General features: G+C 44.7%; 1 protein-coding gene across 1 annotated transcript in view; it reads right to left on the bottom strand.

The window, feature by feature from the left end:
• Positions 1-3,310: 3,310 nt before the first annotated feature.
• TMEM255A (transmembrane protein 255A) overlaps positions 3,311-20,342 on the bottom strand; it is a 47,114-nt gene continuing 30,082 nt past the window's right edge. Inside the window, exons 4-9 of the mRNA XM_019540446.1 lie at positions 19,974-20,063; positions 17,718-17,780; positions 16,538-16,626; positions 15,591-15,753; positions 13,702-13,845; positions 3,311-6,121 (exon numbers count right to left, since the gene is read on the bottom strand). Coding sequence (XP_019395991.1) covers positions 5,963-6,121; positions 13,702-13,845; positions 15,591-15,753; positions 16,538-16,626; positions 17,718-17,780; positions 19,974-20,063 — 708 coding nt within the window. The 3' untranslated portion in view covers positions 3,311-5,962. The remainder of the gene's footprint in view (positions 6,122-13,701; positions 13,846-15,590; positions 15,754-16,537; positions 16,627-17,717; positions 17,781-19,973; positions 20,064-20,342) is intronic.

Genomic DNA, 20,342 nt, shown 5'->3' with positions numbered 1-20,342 from the left:
CATAGAAACGCAGTAAAATCTTTGTATAATTTCCATGGCAGAGGCATATTGATGTTTCATTTTCAGTTTTAGGTTTATAATGCCTTTTCCCCCCTTGCAATTGGTACATATTTAGGCACTTAGAAAATAGTTAGTAAAAGTCCAACTTGAACAAGGAATGTTAGATCTGAAAGAAAGCTGATCAGCACAGTCATAGTCTAGCATTTCTGGTCCAGTGACTTGTCGAGTCTTTGTAAATGGTAATATGAAAATTTACACAGAGGTTTTATAGATGACTGAAAAGGATTGTTGTGCATAGTATTAGTTAGTTATCAGTAATCTTGCATTACATTTCTTACCTAAACTGCAGTTAAGGATTTTTCTTCTCATTTTCATGTTTTTAAGAAAAATACTTCCATGTTCAGACCAACATTTATCTTATGACCTTCAACCTTAAATTTCCATATATCTGTAATTTTTAACAGACAGATGAATTCTGTTTCAAGGTAAAAGGTTTAACTGTAACTTAAGCTATAATTAAAGGGTACCAGAAATCAGTGTTTGTAATAATGGGAAGCAAAAAAAAGAGAATTTGTTTACCTTTTTAAGTGAAATACTTGGCCCTTCTCTTTTCTAGGCTGAGTGTATAATGTTGTAGGAATGTTTAAAATCGTATTGTAAACTGAGCATTTTAAAATTGGGAATTAAAATTCAGTTCAAAACTTTGTGCATTTGCAAAATCACAGAATAGTTTGATTTTCGTGTAGATGTTGGTAAACTGCCCTTTGGACAGAAGGGACGTGTTTTTAAATGTTATAGGTTGGATGTTGTTGGAGATGGTATTTCAGCAGTTAAACAGAATCCTCTGACTTATCTAACTGTATGGCACATACAAATTTTGTAGTCCTTTGTCGTAAGAAATAAGGGTATTTTTTTTAACAACATCATGAGACATCTGGAATTCTACATATGTTGCAAGATATACATTCAGTAATAATGGAAAATAACAGCTTCAATATTTGCTGCTGAAAAGTTTTTTAAATCTTAAATTTAACTGTGCCTACTACAGGTGTCTTTAGAGGAAAACTGGAAAAATAGGGGTTAAAAGTTGTATTTTTGCTAGAAGACTCGTGTTTGCATGTGTCTCAGGGTCTTCAGTTTTCCTTGGAAGTGATTTTTAATATCCAAAGTCCAGAGGTCATGTAAAACACACTTTTTAATTTCACTTCCAGTATTTATTGGGTTGAAAACATGCTAGACCCCTTCTTTTGACTTTCCGTGGGGCCATAAGCTTTTATATTTAGATTTCTGGCTATTGCACTATAGGACTTTTTTTAAACCTTAGCTTCCAGTTTTACTTCATTCAAAACCTCCAGTAAACATTAAGGAATTGGTTCTCAGCAGAAAATTGGATTTACACTGACTGGTTGAATCTGAAAATGCCTTTAAATAACTAGAATTATAACACCAAGCAGAGATCCTGTAGTAAACTTGATCATTTTCAAAATCATGTATAAAAACACTTGATCTGCTACAAGATGTAACAACAGTGGCTGAGTCCTTGCTGTATGGTTCCTATGGGAATTTTTACCACAGCATTCCACTATATGAATAAAACAAATGTGGAAATAACAAAATTCATAGATTGCTTATTTATTTTGTACTGTTAAAGCATGCAGCTTATAAAAAGATGCAGAAGCTGACAACTGTACACATTGAACATTGGGTTCTCCAGCTGTTACCTAACTCCTCTGTGTGAAGCATTGTTCTTTTTTTTTTTTAACCAATGCTGTAGTGTATATACTTGTACAGCCTTTTCCTTGGCATACTTTTTAAAGCTGTGTTCTACTTTTCATTAACCAATACTTGATATTAGTTCTTAGAGCTTTCTATGGCAAAAATAAAAGGTTTTAATTCTAGAGATGTGTAGAATGATTCTTTTCAAGGACAGCCACCTCTGTGCAGTTTAACATTCTTTGGATCCCCTTGTATTCCTACAGCCTTTTAACAGTAGCAGCAGGTGCTCACAACTTTTTGCAGCTTAAGTCTTCAATAACTGAAGTAGCTGAATGCTCTACATTCAGTTTTGTCACAAGGCAGCTGCACGATTATAATGTTTGTTGACCTGTTCTGTATTTTACTTACAACTTGCTTCTGCTGGTGTAGAACTTAATATTCTGTTGTATTCGGCTGACACTGCAGCTGACTTGTGGGCGGTGAGTTCATAGTCAGAACTAGCCCATACTGGTTCTGGTTGGGAGTTTTTAGATCTGTATTTAACCATGATGTTACACTGAACTACTAGTTATTTAGTTGACTCCTGTTTGTGGAAGAAAACCCTCAGTTTTGCAGCCCTTTGAGTAATACTTGCGCGAGGAGACCCACTAAACTCGAGGTTATTATTTTGCATGGGTAAGTGCTACTTGGCATAGTAGACATTTGTTCTCTTGGGAAAGAATTTGATGAGAACTTGAACTAATGCAAAATCTCTCAAAAGTAGTCAGGGTTGAAAAAGCATCAGATTCCTTTCCTTTTTCGTGTCCTTGTGACAAGGTATTTAGCGGAACGTGCAGATTTGTTAGACTGACAGGCCGAGCAATAGATGAACATCTTAGTGGCACAAGGCTCGAACCTGCTGCTGTTGAGAATAGTGGGAAACCTGCCATAGATATCAGAGGCAGAATTAGGCCCAGCATAATGCATGGACTATAACAAATAAAGGGGATGCTGTCTGGATCAGATCATTCATTTTTGTGTTAAATAAAAAGCTGCAGAAGTTAAATCTGGCTGATTGGAGTATGCAGGGCCTTGCTTATAGGGTAGCACTTACTGGAGAGCTCATGCCAAATGTGTGAAAAAGGACTGCACTTAGTGGAACAGCAACGTGGAGGCTTCCTTTGTCTGTTCAATGTATGTTACAAACTAATGTCTTGGTGAGTGTATCTACACGAGATGCTGCATCGCCATAGCAACATGCTACGCGACATAGTGTTGGTGGGCACAAACTGTGACACCGCAGCTACGTCGCTGTAGCGATGCGCTCCCTCGCTATAGCATGTTGCTATGGCAACATAGTGGCTAAAAATAACTGCGCCATCATTTAGTACTTCCTTTTGGAAGTACTAAATGGCAGTATAGTAACAGTGGCACTGTAGGGGCATGGGTAGACGTGCCTAGTGGGACTCTGGGTGCAAACACTGGGCGTTACGATAGCAAATGGTGCTTTGGCTTTTTTATATGTATTATTTCTAAGTTGACGCACAAGATTTCCATGTAACACTGGTAAACTGATACTGGGGAACCTTGCCAAAAAGTAAAAAGCAGCTCTGTAAACGTTTACAAAATTCACACCGTTTATTTTGGTAAAGTAATAAAAGGTACATATGAGTTATGTCATCTTTACATTCTCATAAGAAATGATGGATACAGTGCATAATACTGCATTTACATTAAATGCTTATACTTTTGCTGACGCAGAAAGAAAACGGGTATTTAAAACAGAATATCCCAGTGATACCTGAAAATGGAGTTATCCTTTCATACTGAATTTAAAGCAGCAATGCAGCTTTTACTTAAATATTCCTGCACATAATAATCAAAAGTTCAGAGGTTCAGGGAAAAGAAAGCCTGGGACATTTCCTAGGTTTAGTCCTGCTGTCAAATCAGCCATGAGTCCTGATAATACAATTGTTTCCCAAAGATCCTCGTCTGGTAACTCAAGAATTATGCTCCCTGCTGGCTCTGTAATGTGCCTTAGACCTGTCCTCTACCATCCTGTTCCTTTTAGCTTTAGTTAGTAGACAGGCACAAAGGATATGCTTTATCTTGGCCAGTTAGAGAGGGGATAGGAACAGTCACTTTTATTTCAAAGCTGTAGTAGCAAAGGGCTATTGTTTCAAACACTGGGGTAATGTAGCCTTCCAACCTTATTTCTTACCCTCAAAGAGTTGTACTGGGAGTGTCACTGCCTATTTCTCCATTGCACACATTCTCTTTACAAGATGTGATTGGCTCAAACAGGTGCCAGGCTAATTTAAAACTGAAGGAGCATTAGTATGTTCAATTTATTTCTGGACTCCAAACCTGTGGAAGCTGCACTTGAAACAATCCACTCCTATAGTAAAGGTTACTGTCAGATTTTCTGTGCTTGCTACTGCTTTAAATTCAGTGAGCATCTTGCATATATTACTCCTTTCCCACCCCCTTGGTTTGTGAAAATGGGATACCTTGTTATTGGAGAGAAGTTCTCAACTGGGTTCTGGATAAAAAGTTTAATCTCTTTTTAGCTTATGAGACTTGTATACAACAGTGGAATGATCAGGTTAAAAACTGCCTTAAATACTTTGCAAATGTGTAGGATTAAAACAGTATTTTAAAGTGTGACTGTACTCCAGAAAGTGACAGGAAGGAGGGTCACCTTTATCCTTTCCGTCTAACGTAAATTCAGATTTGGTTAGGCCATGGGTAGGAGGCAGCTCTCATCTGAAAGCCAACTATTCTCCCTAGCTTGCGTAACAATTTTTAAACTCTGCCAGCTAAATTTTGCTGACCGGTACACTTTGTCTGCAGCACTGCTGCCGTCACACAGGTGCCAGTGTGGGCAATATTTAGCCTCCTTTTAATGCTCTGATGGAGGCAGCAAGAGCTTCCAGCCTTCAGGAGTAAAGTTTTTAAAAAAAATGTGGCTTGCTTATAGTTGTGCCTGACGTAAGCAGAGATGAGGTGATGTGCCAGCTGGGTAACTCTGAACTGAAAGTTGCCATTTGAAGTCACTTACTGGAGTAAGACCATGCTGTCAGGAGCACTGTGCCACATAACAAAGCTGATCCTTTTTTGTTATGCAGGAGGCATGCAAAATCTGCTTGGAATCTAGATCAATCAGCACAATCATCATTTGAAGACGAGATGAAAGTCACTACAACAACTGTAAATTCTTATCAACTTCATACTAAGATTTTTTTTTTTTTAACAATACACAATGTAGAATTGTATCCATATGAGACTTAACACCTGGAGAGCAATAGTGGAAAGCAATACTGTAATACAGCCACAAATACAGGCTTTGTTCAGGGAGCTGACTCAATCCATTTAAAAAAGTTAAAAGTACGCTCTAAAAATATTTCCAACCAAAAAGACAAAATAATGTGATTTTGCTGCGCTGTGTTTCAGTGACTTGTGGATGAGTTTCTGATCCTTTATGTGGCAGAACAGGGAAAATTGCACTTTTCCATTTAGGAGATATCAGTAGATGGGTTGTAGATGCATAACTACCCAAACTGCATAACTCTGACATCATTCATAGCAGGGTCAGAGAGACTGACAACACTTTGTTCAGTATCCTACTGCCTGGCTTCACAAGCATTTTGAAATAAGCCAGGCTTCCTTAGAATGGCTCTAAAAGTTAAGGTCCCAATTTAAGGACTACAGTGCAGCAGATGCTGCAGATTTTTTTTCCACATTTGTTTTAGTGTTTTGGGTTAAACTCTCATGCTGTTCTTTGGCTTTTCCCTGGATAAGGATGTAGCCTGTAACCAGTAAGAGATGTGCACGATGACCTACAGCTCAGCAATCTCACCTGCAGGAAGCCAAGCAATTATCAAGTGGAGCTGTTTGCAAGCACCTTCACTTTTAGAACAGAAAAGGGGCCAGGGCAGTTGTTGCTTCTGGTTAGCTCTACTCCATCCTGGCTCAGTGGAGTATGGCAGAGTAGGGTCAATAGTTCAAACCAGGTGGTATGTCCTTATTAAAAAATCAATGGCTTTGAAACAGAGGCCTCCATGTTGGTCACCTGTGATTCAGTGACACTAGTAAGCATCAGTGTCATAATCCTTGCCCCTCAGACCCACTTGTGAAACCTCAAAAAAAATAAGCCTTGCAAGGATAAACAGGAAACTTGATATTTGAAATTATCTTCTGTACTAGATCCCCCACCACCCCCAATAAATATAAAATGTTCACAATTATTTCAAGGGGAAGGTTTCCTTTACGGTGTATAAGGTGGTGGCTTTTCAAAAGGTGGAAAGTATGGAGGAGAATAGCGAGGAGGAGCATTGGAAGACCACATGTAGCTTGGAGATGGTGACATCGATTGGGGGTCGTCTGAAAGCCCAGAAGGAGTGGAGGCTGGAAACACGCTGGAATGCTGCAGAGCAAAGACAAAACTACTTCTGTCAGTCTCAGTTTTGCAATTACGGACCCACAAGCATTTCTTAAATGTCTGGTACTTAGAGACAATGACAACAACCTCAAACGTATTTCCTTTACCAAACAGTATGATGATTCTAATTTTAGGACTCAGTTCTGGAAATGCTTCTGCATACACTTATCTTTATTCAAATGACTCCTCCTATTGATGTCAATTTAAGTACATGAATACCATGGTGCAAGATAAGTCTTAGCATATTAAGCACTGAAAAAATGTGCTAAGTCTAATTTTCGTTTCCTGATTTCCGCCATTTATTTGCTGCATCTTACTGAGCTCACCTGGTTTTGGTGAAGTTGGAAACAGTGCCAAGGAGTTTCTGTATGGGGTTTTTGGCTTTTTTTATTAAGTGGCCGGGGGGTGGAAAGGGGGCGGACAACTCTGTCACGTGACATGATATTTGCACATCTGTCCTAAGTTACTAGACGGCAGCCTTTGAAATCGAAGCTCATGTGAGTTCCTCCTGCTTTGACAAGGGTGTTTTTTTAGTCCGAAAACCACAACTGGCACATGGCCAAAATCAAATTCTGCTTCTGTGCACATGTAAATAGCAGCAACAACAACAAAGAACTCGATGCTGCCAGTTACAAAGTTGTGATGTTAGAAAAAAGTTAAATGTATAGCAGACTGCCTGTAAAGTAAAACCCCAGAAGTTATCGGTGGCATCAAGGCACTGTAAAGGTAGCTGCAATACCTTACTCTTTTATTCCTGCGCTTCCAGGAACTCCCATTTCCTAAGCTGACCTGTGCAGTAAGATTCATCCCAAAGACCCACTTCTAAGGTGTTGTAAAGGACTGAGTTTGGCATCATAACAGTTACCAGGCCATAATGAGTTACTGCTGCAACTTCCCTGTTGTTTGTCTGTTATAATGTGAGCATCTGGGGCAGGACTGAGCTACCTTGTATGGCTGGAAAGTACCCAATATACTACAGGGACTGCCAAAGACATAATAATGAGGCTGCTTGTCATAGCAAAGGATGCACTGTCTTGCAAAGGAAATTACGATGAGAGAGTGCCAACTCGCTGAGATGGAGCTGCATGCTACAGTGAGGTGGGGGAAGATGGGAAGTGAAGGCAGGATTTAGCACTGCCAGGGAGATCTCCACAGGGGGGTTTATTTTCATTGCTGTAGCAGCCCTCCGGGACCAAGACATTTGTTTCATGAGGTCTCATTTTCCCAATATATGTTCCAGCTTATCATGCAGGGCTCTCAAGCAAGCTCAGATGCCCTGGGAGTCTATTTCTTATCACACGTTTTGACGGCACAAGGGCTTTCCGCCTCGGCCAAGTTTCAGCTGTTGGAACACCCCAACCGTGGAGCGCTCTGGAGTGACTTTGCTGCAGCAGGCGCTGCTGTGACAGGGCTGGAGAACGCAGCTCCAGCTTGTGAGCATTACGAAGCATCTGTGCTGCTGCCTAGCAACAGCCACGAGCCTTTGAGGAGAACTGGCTTTGTTGCAGCTGCAGAGCAGGCCTGACTTGTTTTGGCTCCAGACAGCAGTCTGATGTTGTTAATGAACCGGGCCACTGAAAAGGCCATGCTTTCGCAAGGGCAGAATCAAAGGCAATGAAGAGGTGGAACAGGCCACTGCTGGGATGAAATGAACCACTTGTCTGGTCTGCGTAGTGGTGTCAGCGCCTGGCCTAGCTCACTATCTGCAGCAGTCAAAAAGCCATAGGAATGAAATTTCTCTCACTGATCGATCTCTGCCCCCAGCCTTCCCCGTGTGCCAAGGGAGTGGATCGTGGACAGCAAGGGCTGCTGTTTTAATGAGAGCTCTTGCTTCTATTCCTGTCTGCACATCCTACCTTTGCCCTTGGAAATGACTCGTCAAGAGGGCTGGAGTGTTGTTGACCAGGGAAATGCACTGGGCTCCAACTTGGTAGGAAACCACCCCAGCCCAACACCAAGCAGAGCGTACGACAAGGAGCCAGCTCAGCCACTGTAGCGTGCCCAGTGCTGGGCGTCCCACTTCCCTGCTCCACTAGGAACACAGGGGTTCTTGGTTTTCTGGGACAGATGAACACAACAACCATCCAGAGATATGTGGCAAGATTTGTTCTGCCAAAGATGCATCCCCTTCACAAGAGATTTTGGAGGAGGCGCCTGTTCCATTTTTGTGGAAGAAGATGCAGAGAAATGCTATGGGGCACTGAGGCTGCTGTCATGGGGTGAGGATGACTTGCACGGAAGGAGAGGCCTGAGCCATTTGACACCTGAGACAACACTGACTAGTGGGAGTCAGCAGGATTGCAATCCTGAGTGCATGCATCACTGCTGAAATGAAGCACGGGGTATGCCCACATGGCACCAGAAGCAGTCCAGCCACAGCAGGGTAGTGTTCTACCCCTGCTAACAAGAAGCAAGGTGACCGAGCCTGTGCTGAGCTCTGTGCTCCAGTGGCCAGACTGCTCTGGTATCCAACCCCGCTCGTGGCTGCCTCCTTAGCACCGCAGTCACTCCTGCGACCGTCCCAGGCCCTCAGCACTCTGGGCTCTCATGCTGTGCTTACAGCAGTTCAGCTCCTCGGGGCGTTCTTCTCACTTGTAGACGTTTGGGTAAACATCTGGGAAGAAATTATTCCCAGGGGAGCATCTTTACACTCACCTTGAATAAGGAACTGAATAAGCTGAATAAGGAACTGCTGGACCTCATTAAGCTCAAAAGAGTAGCCTACCCCAGCTGGAAAACAGGAAACGTTACCAAAGAGGACTACTCTTTGCTTCTGTTTTCTTGGACAGGGACCAGGACAGCTCTCCCACCACAAGTAGTGGCAATCTTGGGGATAGCACTGCCAGGTCTTGGGTCTGCGCAGAAGTAGTTAGGGATCTTCTGGAAGGGCTGGCTGTTTTTAAATCTGCAGGCCCTGATGCCCTTCAACCATGGGTGTTGAGAGAGCTGGTGGGGGTCATTGCTGTGCCCTTGGCCTGGCTGTACAAGTGATCGTGGTCCACAGGCCAGGTGCCCGGAGATTGGAAACTGGCTAATGTGGTCCCCATTTATAAGAAAGGGAGAAAGGAGGACCCAGGAAACTATAGGTCCATAAGCCTCACATTGGGGAAAATCCTTGAAAAAATTATCAAGGATCACATATGTGAGAGGCCAGCAGGGGAGAACATGCCCAGGGGAAATCAACACGGGTTCATCAAAGGCAGGTCCTGCTAGACCAACCTGATGGCCTTTTATGACCAGGTAACCAAATCCCTGGATGATGGTGTCACCATGGACGTAGTCTTTCTGGACTTTAAGAAGGCCTTTGACACTGTCTCTCGCCCTATTCTCATTAATAAAATTGAGCAACAGTGGCATTGATGCCTACACAGTTGGATGGGTCAGAAATTGGCTGATGGGCTGCACCCAGAGAGTGGTGGTGGACGGGTCATACTCGACCTGGTGGGATGTGAATAGTGGGGTCCCCCAGGGCTCAGTCCTGGGGCCTACACTGTTCAACAACTTTATCAGCGACTTGGACGAGGGGGTGGAAAACATGTTGTCCAAGTTTCCCAATGACACCAAGATGGGGGGAGAGGTAGGCACGTTCAAAGTGAGAAAGAGGCTGCAATTAGATTTAGACAGACTACAGAAGTGGGCAGATGGTAATAGGATGGGGTTCAATGTAGATAAATGCAAGGTGCTGCACCTAGGGAGAAGGAATCCACAGCATGCATACAAGCTGGGGAGCTCCCCCCTTATGAGCACAGAGGCAGAAAGGGATCTTGGAGTCATTACTGACTCCAAGATGAACATGAGCCACCAATGCCAGACCGCAGCCAGCAAAGCCCACCGCACCTTGTCGTACATCCAAAGATGCATCTCAAGCCAGTCCGGAGAGATGATACTCCCCCTCTACACAACACTGGTCTGGCCTCAACTGGAGTACTGCGTCCAGTTCTGGACACCACACTTTAAGAAGGATGTGGCCTGCCTTGAGAGGGTTCAGAGGAGAGCCACCCGCTTGGTTGGAGGGCAACAGGGCAGGCCCTATGAGGAGAGGCTGAGGGACCTGAACCTGTTCAGCCTCAGCAAGCGGAGGCTGAGGGGGGTTTTGGTGGCTGCGTACAAACTTGTTAGGGGAGATCAGCAGCAAATACGAAGGGCCCTATTCCACCCAGCAGCACCTGGGGTGACGAGGAACAATGGCCAGAAGCTGCTGGAGAACAGGTTCAGGTTAGAGACTAGGAGGCACTATTTCACTGTTTGGGTGACTAGGATCTGGAACCAACTTACTGGGAAGTGGTCCTTGCTCCTACCTTGGGTAAATTCAAAAAGAGGTTGGATGAACACCTGTCCGGGGTCGTGTGATCCCAGTGTGTGCTTCAGCCAGTGGCAGGGGGTCAGACTGGATGATCTATTTAGGTCCCTTCTGACCCCTAACTACTATGAAACTATGAAACTGCACTTGCCTGCACCTGCAGAAAGTGGTCGAGAAAAGCCAAGGCACAAACCAAACTATGCTATGGGGATCAAGGACAACAAAAAGTCTTTCTTTAGATATATAGGAAGCAGGAAAAAGAACAGGGACAGTATTGGGCCCCTGAGAGATTCAACGGGGCAACTGACATCAGATGCCCTAGGAGGGGCCAATCTCCTAAATTACATTTTTGCATCAGTTTTTCACTCTCCCACAAGGATCACACTGCCAGGAATGGCACAAACCAATTTGGGAGCAGGTGATGGGCCCAAAATTGATGTGGATCAGTTGAGGGAACACCTTGAGAAACTGGACATTCACAAGTCTGCGGGCCCAGATGGAATGCACCTGAGGGTCTTGAAAGAGCTGGCAGACATCACTGCATCCCCCTTGGCAGGGATGTTTGAAAAATCATGGTGCTCGGGCAACGTCCTGGATGACTGGAAAAGAGCCAGCGTGGTCCCTATCTACAAGAAAGAGAGGAGGGAAGAGCTGGGGAACTATAGACCAATCAGTCTGACGTCCATCCCTGGAAAAGTTCTGGAGAAAATTGTCAAGGGATCCATCAACACCAGACTAACAGAAGGCAAGCTTCTGAATACCAGCCAACATGGCTTTGTGACTGGCAGGTCTTGCCTGATCAACCTCATCTCCTTCTATGATCAGGTAACATATGCCATGGACAAGGGACATGAAGTAGATGTCATTTATCTGGACTTCAAGAAGGCCTTTGACCTAGTTCCCCATGATGTCTTCATGGTTAAGCTGGGGAACTGTGGCCTAGATCATCATATGGTCTGATGGCTTTGCAACTGGCTATGGGGTTGGACCCAAAGAGTACTAGTTGAAGGGAGCAAATCAGCGTGGTGCAGTGTTACCAATGGAGTCCCTCAGGGCTCGGTACTCAGGCCAGTACTCTTTAACATTTTCATCAACGATCTAAATTTGGGAGTCAGATGTGAACTGGCCAAGTTCACGGATGCTAGCAAATTAAGGGGGAGAGCTGTCACACTGCAGGACAAGCTGGGGATACAGGCTGACTTGGACACGCTCTCAAGGTGGGCCGACCAAAACCGGATGGCCTTTAATACAGAGAAGTGCAAAGTGCTGCAGCTTAGTAGGAAGAACCCTCAGCATATTTACAGGTTTGGCAGTGCTATCTATGGTTGCTAGCATCACGACCAAAAGGGACTTGGGGGTCTTGACTGACCACAAGATGAATATGAGCCACCAATGTGATATGGTGGCAGGCAAAGCTAACCAAACTGGTGTGCATCCACCGATGCATCTGAAGTAAAACCAGGGAAGTCATCCTCACGCTTTACTCGGCACTGGTAAAACCGTACCTGGAGTACTGCATCCAGTATTGGGCCCCCCACTTCAGGATGTGGAGAAGCTTGAGAGCCCAGAGGAGAGCCACTCGTATGATCCAAGGCCTGGAGGGAAGGCTGTACAAGGAGAGTCTGAAGGACTTGGGACACTTTAGTCTGGAGAAAAGAAGGCTCAGGGAGGACTTGGTTGCAGCCTACAACTTCATAAGATGGGTACATCTGGATCTGGCTGAATATCTGTTCACCAGAGCTCTCCAAGCGATAACAAGGTCTAATGGCCATAAACTCCAAGAAGGCCAATTTAGACTGGATATTAGAAGAAGTTCTTTATGGTGCGTGTGTCCAGGGTCTGGAACAAACTCCCCCCAGAGGTGGTTCAAGCACCTACTCTGGATTCCTTCAAAAAAAACCAGCTGGATTTATTTCTTGCTGGGGTCATTTGCTCCCAGCTGACTTCCTGCCTATGGCAGGGGGGCTGGACCTGATGATCTCCTGAGATCCCTTCCAGCCCCTAATGTCTATGAAATCTATACCCGTGTAACTGGTCACTGAGGAGGTTGCATCCATTTGGTGAACTTGTACAAAAGTAGGGTAGAGAGACAAGTCCAAAAGTCCTGAACCTGAGGATAAAACCATCTCTTAAAATCACCCCCATGCCCGTGGTCTTCATTACAGGGCTTTCAGGGACATAAGGGCTGATGGCTCCACCTACAACGCTGAATAAAAGGCAGTGTTTCATACTTGCTATGCAGTTGTTTCTTAAAGTGAACAGGAAAAGAGAGAAAACAAGGAAGGGAAAGATTCTATTTTGCACCTGCTGCAGTCTGGAAAACCTCCAAAAGGATCTTCTGGCCGTTGAGAAAGAATCGGTTTCAGTCAGGCTGAACGCTGGGTTTAACTGATCTTGTTGGGTTTCTGTCAGAGCTGGAATGCTTCTCTGAGCCCAAGTTCCCAAACAGCAGCATCTGCCCTCTGGGGAGGGAGCACACTCGGGACTAGATACATGCCAGCCTTTCCATTGTTCTCCAAGTTTTCATTCAGTGGAGAAGCAGGCTGTTACTTATTCTGATTCACACAGGACTAATCAATACAGCAGTGGTTCTCAAACTTTGTGATACTGCGACCGTGGGTGCTGGATGGCAGTGGCAGGAGCCTGGGAGCTCGCACATGGTAGCCACCACTGCCACCCACCATGGTATGCCACCGCTATGCGCTGCTTCCCCGCACTGCCGCACGTACTCCCTGGGTACTTTGCGGCACCCTTTTGAGTTGCTCACAACCCCCAGAGGGTTGTGACCCACAGTTTGAGAACCCCTGCAATATAGCAAGGTCTGCCTGAGTGTGCAGGAAGCCTGTAAGAACTCACAGGTGTGAACTGTTTCATCTGTGTCACTGGGATCCCCTCATAGCAGCCCCTGAGGAGACTTCAAATGTCAATACTACCAACTGGTTCACCGTGCAAGAAGGATCTGCACAGCCTCTCCTGGCTGACTTCTCAGTCTGGCCTTTTGTAGCCAATGGCAGGAGGCAGAGTTTGTAACTATTTCCATGAAGGGTTGGGAAGGGGCTGCCCTCAGTAGCTGGGAAACCACTGAGAGATACGTGCATGTAGGAGAAGCAATAGTGCCCCTGTGGGAGAAGAGGAAGGGACTGCGGTAGATCACTTAGGAAAGCCAGACCTTCACAGTCCCACAGGCTGGCGTGGTTTACATACTTGTCTTAACTCGCCTGGTTTAAGCCTCGGGAACAAAACACCACTCTGTCTTGTACCGTACCTGAAAGTCATATGCCGAGTATGGGGGGAGGTGCGGAGTGCTGTGGTAGTAGGTGTTGTAAGAAGTCACCTGTGGCCTTGAGTAATACGATACCGATGGATGCACATTTTCAACTGTACAGTTCAGCGCAGGGAGGGAGGGAGTCTGTGGAAATAAAGATACAATTTCACACAAAGGCTAGCTAGCATCTCCCCGCAGATCCACAGATCATCTGCATGACAGAAACGATTAGGAGCAACATTTGGCTTGAGATCACCGTTTTGGTGAACTAGCAACTTTCAGTCTCATCCTGTGCTTGTTCTAACCTCGTGTCATTATCTAGCTATTGAACATTTCCTTTAAGGTTCCCAGAAGAAACCCAGCTAAAGCCATGTCTGTGCAAGCACTAAAATGACCTGAGTTTACAAAATGGCTTCACAAGGGGGAAACAGAAACGGGTAAAACTGTGTTATCTGATTAAGCTGATCTCAATTGCTGTAGCGCACTGAAACGCACTGGAGATTACAATCCCTCCCTCCTACAGAGTTCAGAGCTGGTCTGTACCTCCCTTCGTACAGTTTAGAGCAGCAATTCTCCCTTTTTTAGACTCAAGACACCCTTGATAGACTTGGGGCACCTCTGAATAGACTCAAGGCATCTGTCAGAAAATGCCAGCTCTTAGTTTTCATTCATTTTTTGACCACAGAAAATACTAAAGCAGTTCTTCTGTTGCAGAGAACTCAGAAACTCCTACTGGAAACCTCTGGGTTTTATCTTGTGAATTGTGTTTGTATACCTGGCAGTGCTAATATTGTGTGGCACTCCACAGCACCCTTAAAAGTACCCTGCTTGAGAATCACTGGTTTAGAGTCTGCATGGTGCAACTGGAGACTGTAGCATGTATCTGTGTACGACTTGGAAGCCAAGTCCCGCACTTCATATTTGACACCATTTGCTTGTATTTTGTTTGGGAGGCTGGGATTGGTTTTGGAAAGGGTGTAGGAAAGTTTGTTATTCTGAAATCAGGCACATGGTAAAGGGCCTGAAATTAGCTCTGCAAGGAAAAATGTGTCTGCTGGAGGAGCAAATTGCCTTACACCCGGTAGTCTGAATATGCCACAAAAGGCACAAAAGACAAGAGCATATACACATTTACTTGCATGAATAATTACCTTGTTGAACTGAACATCAGCTTGCCCTCTATGAAATGTGGTTATTATTTAGACTATAACTAGGTAGCTTTTGACTGACCTTATGTATATCATAGCACAACCTATTCAAGCCTACTGAAGTCCCACTTATCGTCAGAACGGCATTTCCATCATCATCCAAGGCCCAAATTATTTCTGGTTTCAGCCTGAAATGGACTTCTTCAGTGGTTTTGCACAATGTAGAAACCAGAGGGGGAATTTCTGCTGAACTGGACCAGAAACATTCTGTAAGACTGAGAATGTACTATCACTAGAATACTGCATAGTTCATAAAACAAAAAAGCACCTACTGACACTTCCTGTTAAGGGGGTAATGCAAAGAAACATTCAGTCTTAAAAAAGGAAACTCAGTGATGTTAGTGTCCATAGCAGTTAAAACCAAGAGGGTTTTAAAACTGTCGTCTTCCATTCCCCCGCACACTGACTTGTCACCCTATGGTAATTCACTCTGCTTCCATCACACCAGATAAGCCCACATCAGTTTCACTTTCTGCTTTTGGTTATTTCATCTCTGCCTGCTCTGCATGGAGACAACGGTGCACAGACCAGGTTCAGACAGGGCTGTTAAACAACTTTCTCTGTACTGGTATACCATTGCTAGTAGGCCCTTCTTTCCTTCCTTAAAAACCCCTGAATCTTGGGCTCAAATTCACCTGGTTGCATTCCTTCAGTTTCCCCAGGAAATCCACACCACCTTACCATGTCTTTAAAGCCTCCAAGGATTGCAGCTGTGATGATCCCCAGGAATAACCCCACAATGTTCAAAATTGTTGCTGACCACAGCAAGTGGTAGAGGTGAATAATATCCTGGCAGCTGCTGACATCAATATATTCATAGTAGCCACCCGAAATTTCTACTCTGCTGGATTAGAAAAGAATCTTAAAACTGTATAATACAATCTGACAAACCCACCTCGATTTGAGCCCACCCCTGCAGTGTACCAGGCATCCAGACCCAGCTTCTGTGGGATGTTTGCTGGGATGCAGCCAGCAGGGCCAGGTTTGTCATGCTATTACTTGAATTTCACATCTCCTTACACCCACAGGTTCCTCTTGACTTCATGGTGAAGGAAACACATCTGCAAAGCCTCCACATGCAAAAATGCCAATGAAGCCCTTATAGGCTGAAGCTGCAGTCTCAGAGCTACAAGTTGCCCCAAGTTATTCTGCCCCACATCCTCCATTTAGCACTGGACCCCTTCCAGCCAAAATAGGAGATAATTAAGCAGGACTCTGTCTTTACACTGGCCCCTTTCATCACAGGAGCTCAAAGCATGTTACCCATTTTAAATCTCTGGACCCCACTGAGGTAGAGAAGCACTACTGCAACATCAGGCAGATGGATAAACAGGCAGAGAGGTCAAGTTGCTTGTTCAAATCCACCTGCAATCAGAGCTGGGACCAGAACCCTGGCATCACTCCAGCAGAGACTGTAAAAGGTTGATCTTCACTATACAGTATGATCTATCAGTCACTAGCAGGAATGCAACCGCCCATTCTGCAGTAGCCATCATTAGTTAATGCCATCCTTCCTCCTGATGATTTCCCACAGAATCCCCTAACCCCACTCCACAAACTAGGGCAAGCCAACACATTCAACATTTGCTCTTACCCTAGGCTGGGAAAGCTATTTTTGGTTTACTCACTTCCCACAATTGTACAGGTCGCAGCAGAAGCAGGTGTTGGTTTTGATTTTTGGTGTGCAGGGCCCACGGCGTTGTGGGTGACAGACGGCCTGTGTGAATGCAGAAGGAGGAGGATACAGCAAACCAATGAAGACCCAAGCCACATCCTTGATTTCTGTTTCTCTTTGGCCTGCTCTACATGCAGCTTTTGGTATAAATGTCAGTTCAGGGCTTTCTGTTTACTGCTATAGCACAGACAGCCCCTGGGGAGAACACACACATGCATGTTTGCTGGGATCAGAGGTTTAAAACAGTGTTGATTACTTCTCTTCCCACACAGGAACAGTGACAACAATACAAGCAGGTTTATACTTGTGTTACTGCCTACACACAAGGAAAGGGTTGTACTGGTATAATGTGCGTGTGCAGATAGGCCCTCGCAGAGAATGCGGCTGGGCATGGAACTGTCCATGGGCCAAGGTCAACTGGGAGAAAGATTCATGGGCTAAAACCACTGGTGACAACTCTTGGAAACAAGAGGGGCACCATCTGTCCATCTATCCTGTTATAATCTGGAGATGCCTCCTGGCCCAATGGAAGATTAGAGCTTCCTCCTGACCCACTATGAGGTACTGCTACCATGTGCCCCAGACCACTGCTGGAGGAAACCTCACCACCTGGCACAGGATGCACACACAGGTTGCTTTTTAAAATGGAGGTTTACAAGAAGCTTTTCTGAAGCTCTGGGGTTAACATGACCTCTGCCTGAGATCTCAGCCCCTCCTCTGCACTAAGCCTGGTGCTGCCATTGCTGGCACTAAGCCTAGTGAAGCAATACCAATAGCTATGGAATTGTCTCTCTGGGGTCTGTCACGTTCCCTCTACCTGTCTTCTCCATTAGGCTGACATCACCTCTTATCTAGGCTCTGATCTCTCCCCTCCCCCTTCACTTTCCATTGACTCCTTTCCCACCCCACTGTGCTGCAGTCAACCCCTTCTCCCCCCACTGTGCTCCCCTGTGATCTCAGGGACATTGCACTCAGTCTGCAAGTCTAGTGCTGCCTTTCTTTCCAGAGGCTGCTCCTGGAGCATAAATGACTCCAAGCTTGGGAATCTGGGCCCCTGACAAGTGTGCAGGGCCCCTAGCCCCCAGACAGTGCCAGTCCCCTTACGAGGCAGCACCAGTAAAAGGCGCTCTCACCTCAGGTGGAGTTGTACTCTTGGAGTAATACTGACATCGTCCTGCATACAGTGGCCTGAGATCCTGCAGAAGAAAATACTGGGTTTAGCATTTCAGGTAAAACCAGAGGGGCCAACCTCAGGCATTTCAACTAGCTGAGTTGGGACACGAGCCAGGTTCTCAAAAGAATCCCGTGCTCCTTACCTAACATGGCCACGGGTCAGAGGCATTCCAGCTTCCACCAGGACTGTTTTATTCTTCACTGCAGTCAGCTTTGGTGACTGGCACCTGAGGTAGCCTGGCCTGGGTGTAAGCAGCCACATCACAATGCCCTACCTGGGTTTGTGTCCCCACTAATGCTGTACTCTTGCACGTGCGCCACTGGGACCCCTGAGGACATGCCTCACCATCCCTGACTAACGGAGAAAGCTGAGCTTCCCCAGTTCCATCCTGGTGAAATGGATGGGTACTGGCTTGGGTACATGGAGGAGTTGCAGGAAGGCACTGGAGAACTATCAGTACTCAAGCAGTTTAGTTAAGAGTCTTCAGTGCAAACAGGCTGGGTTCCCAAGCTGGGCAAAAACCTCCTGCTGGGCTGATCTGTACCTCTAGTATACTTAAGCTGAGGTTGAAAACAACAGTAAATCCTAAACATGGACTGGACAGGAAGCGGGGGCTGAGGCCACACCTGGCAACAGCCCTCCAGAGAGACTTATCTTTGTTTAGCTGTCTCCATGCGAGCTGCTGGAAGGTGTGCTCTGTGCAAAACCTGGCTCTATGTTTATACTGCATGTGAGGTGATGGCAGGTAGCAGAAGGAACACTATGTACTTGAAGTGACAACTTGGACATCCTTAACACTTGTAAGAAGCTGACCTTCTTGGACCCATGCAGAGTGCAGCAAGGCCAAAAACTTGTCGATTAATCAAGAAGCAGAAACCAGAGCCTGGCAAGCTTTCACTGTCACCTGCATATGAATGCTGGGACGGAGCTCAGATTCCCATCCCTGCACAGCATGGGAAATGGGTATGTATTTTTATTAGAGCCAATGCTCTGCCTGGCACAGAAGCGTGGAAATCAGAAAGGGCCTGGATCTACTCATAACACCTGGAAAGACACAGAGAAATGCCATGGAGCCAAGCATTTTACTACAGTCAAGTCACCTCTCTTCTGTTGGCAAATGGAGGTGTTTCCATTCAAAAGCAAAGACAACGAGGGGCTAGGGCTGGTGGAAACTTGGAATTCCCACATTACGGGGAGTTCCGTTCATGTGAAATCTGCCCTTACTCTGACCCCAAACAAAACTAGCAACCTTTCTTTTTTTTAAAATTTCCCATGAAACAGAATTTGTGTATTTGGAAATTTTTAAGTCTGTTTAACATTTCAAGCTTTCACTCAACATTTTTATTCAAGTTTTTTCATTGTTATATTGTTGTTCTTACATTATATGCATTTTATGTCCTACTACTGCCAGGTTGTGATGGATAATAATAAATTAGGACCAACTGAAACTACCTTTTGGAGATCAAAGTATCTGCTGTTTGTTGCTCAGTACAGAATGAAAGAAACATATTTCCTTCTAGGATCAATCATTCTGGTTTATGTTATAATGAAAGAGTTTGATAAACGATGCTAAAATATCAAGCTATTTCATTACATCACGAACAGGAAAGACTGATCTAGGGGAAGATATGGTGTTTCAGTACTAAAAACGATCTCCCTTAAATGATTTGAAAAAATAAAATAGAGTATTTTAACTACATGATATTATGACATGGCAAGATAACTACTCATATGTGATAAAATAAAGGACAAAATTATAAACAACCCATCCGAGAAAATAACATGTGAAACAAAATATGAAAATAAACACAACATTCTCCATGTTCCAAAATGAAAATCTTTTATTATATTTCTCATGGGAATGTTGTCAAACTTGACACATTTGCCTAAAAAAAATTATTAAAAAGCTATTTTTAGTCAAAAAAGATTTCAACAAAAAAAAGATCTGAACAGCTCTCAAGATCATACTTATGTGAGGGTGACTAGCTGGTTCCCCACAGAAAATGTGGGACATACATCTGGATAGCAGCTGATGAGTGATGTTATATTTGAACCCATGGCTGTAACACAAGACATAAGACTAATGTATGATCAAATATCATTCAGAACCTATTCTCCTCCTGAACTACACAGACGGGCTGATCCACCGCAAAGACAGTATCTGTCCTATATTAGGAATATGCTGCAGCATGCGTGTTCTTTAGGAAATACTTACTATGTGTCTGGCAGCAAAGACACCATCCACGATGGCACAGCAGAATGCAGCAAGGACTCCAAAGCTGATGAAGACAATTGATGCCACCAGCTAAGGCAAGAAAACAAAGCAAGGTGTCATCTGCTTCTATAAAACAGACTTCACACATTTACGCAACAGGATGGACCAGTTTTATAAGTCACTAGCAATGAACACCTAGACTTTTAATGATGCAAATCCCGCCCTAGGCAGCCTGAAGATGACTCTCATTGAAATTCATGGGATGCATATCAAAGGGGAGAATTTGTCATGGTGTGTGGGTTAAACACACACTACAACCCAAGTGGAAAAGGGACATCAAAGCACAACACAAGGTTCTCTGATGGAGAC

This window comes from Crocodylus porosus, unplaced genomic scaffold, assembly GCF_001723895.1.
Source record: "Crocodylus porosus isolate Cpor-Errol unplaced genomic scaffold, CroPor_comp1, whole genome shotgun sequence".
NCBI classification, from domain to species: Eukaryota; Metazoa; Chordata; order Crocodylia; family Crocodylidae; genus Crocodylus; species Crocodylus porosus.
The sequence above is the reverse complement of the archived record's forward strand: the minus strand, read 5'-3'. Positions and strand labels throughout refer to the sequence as shown.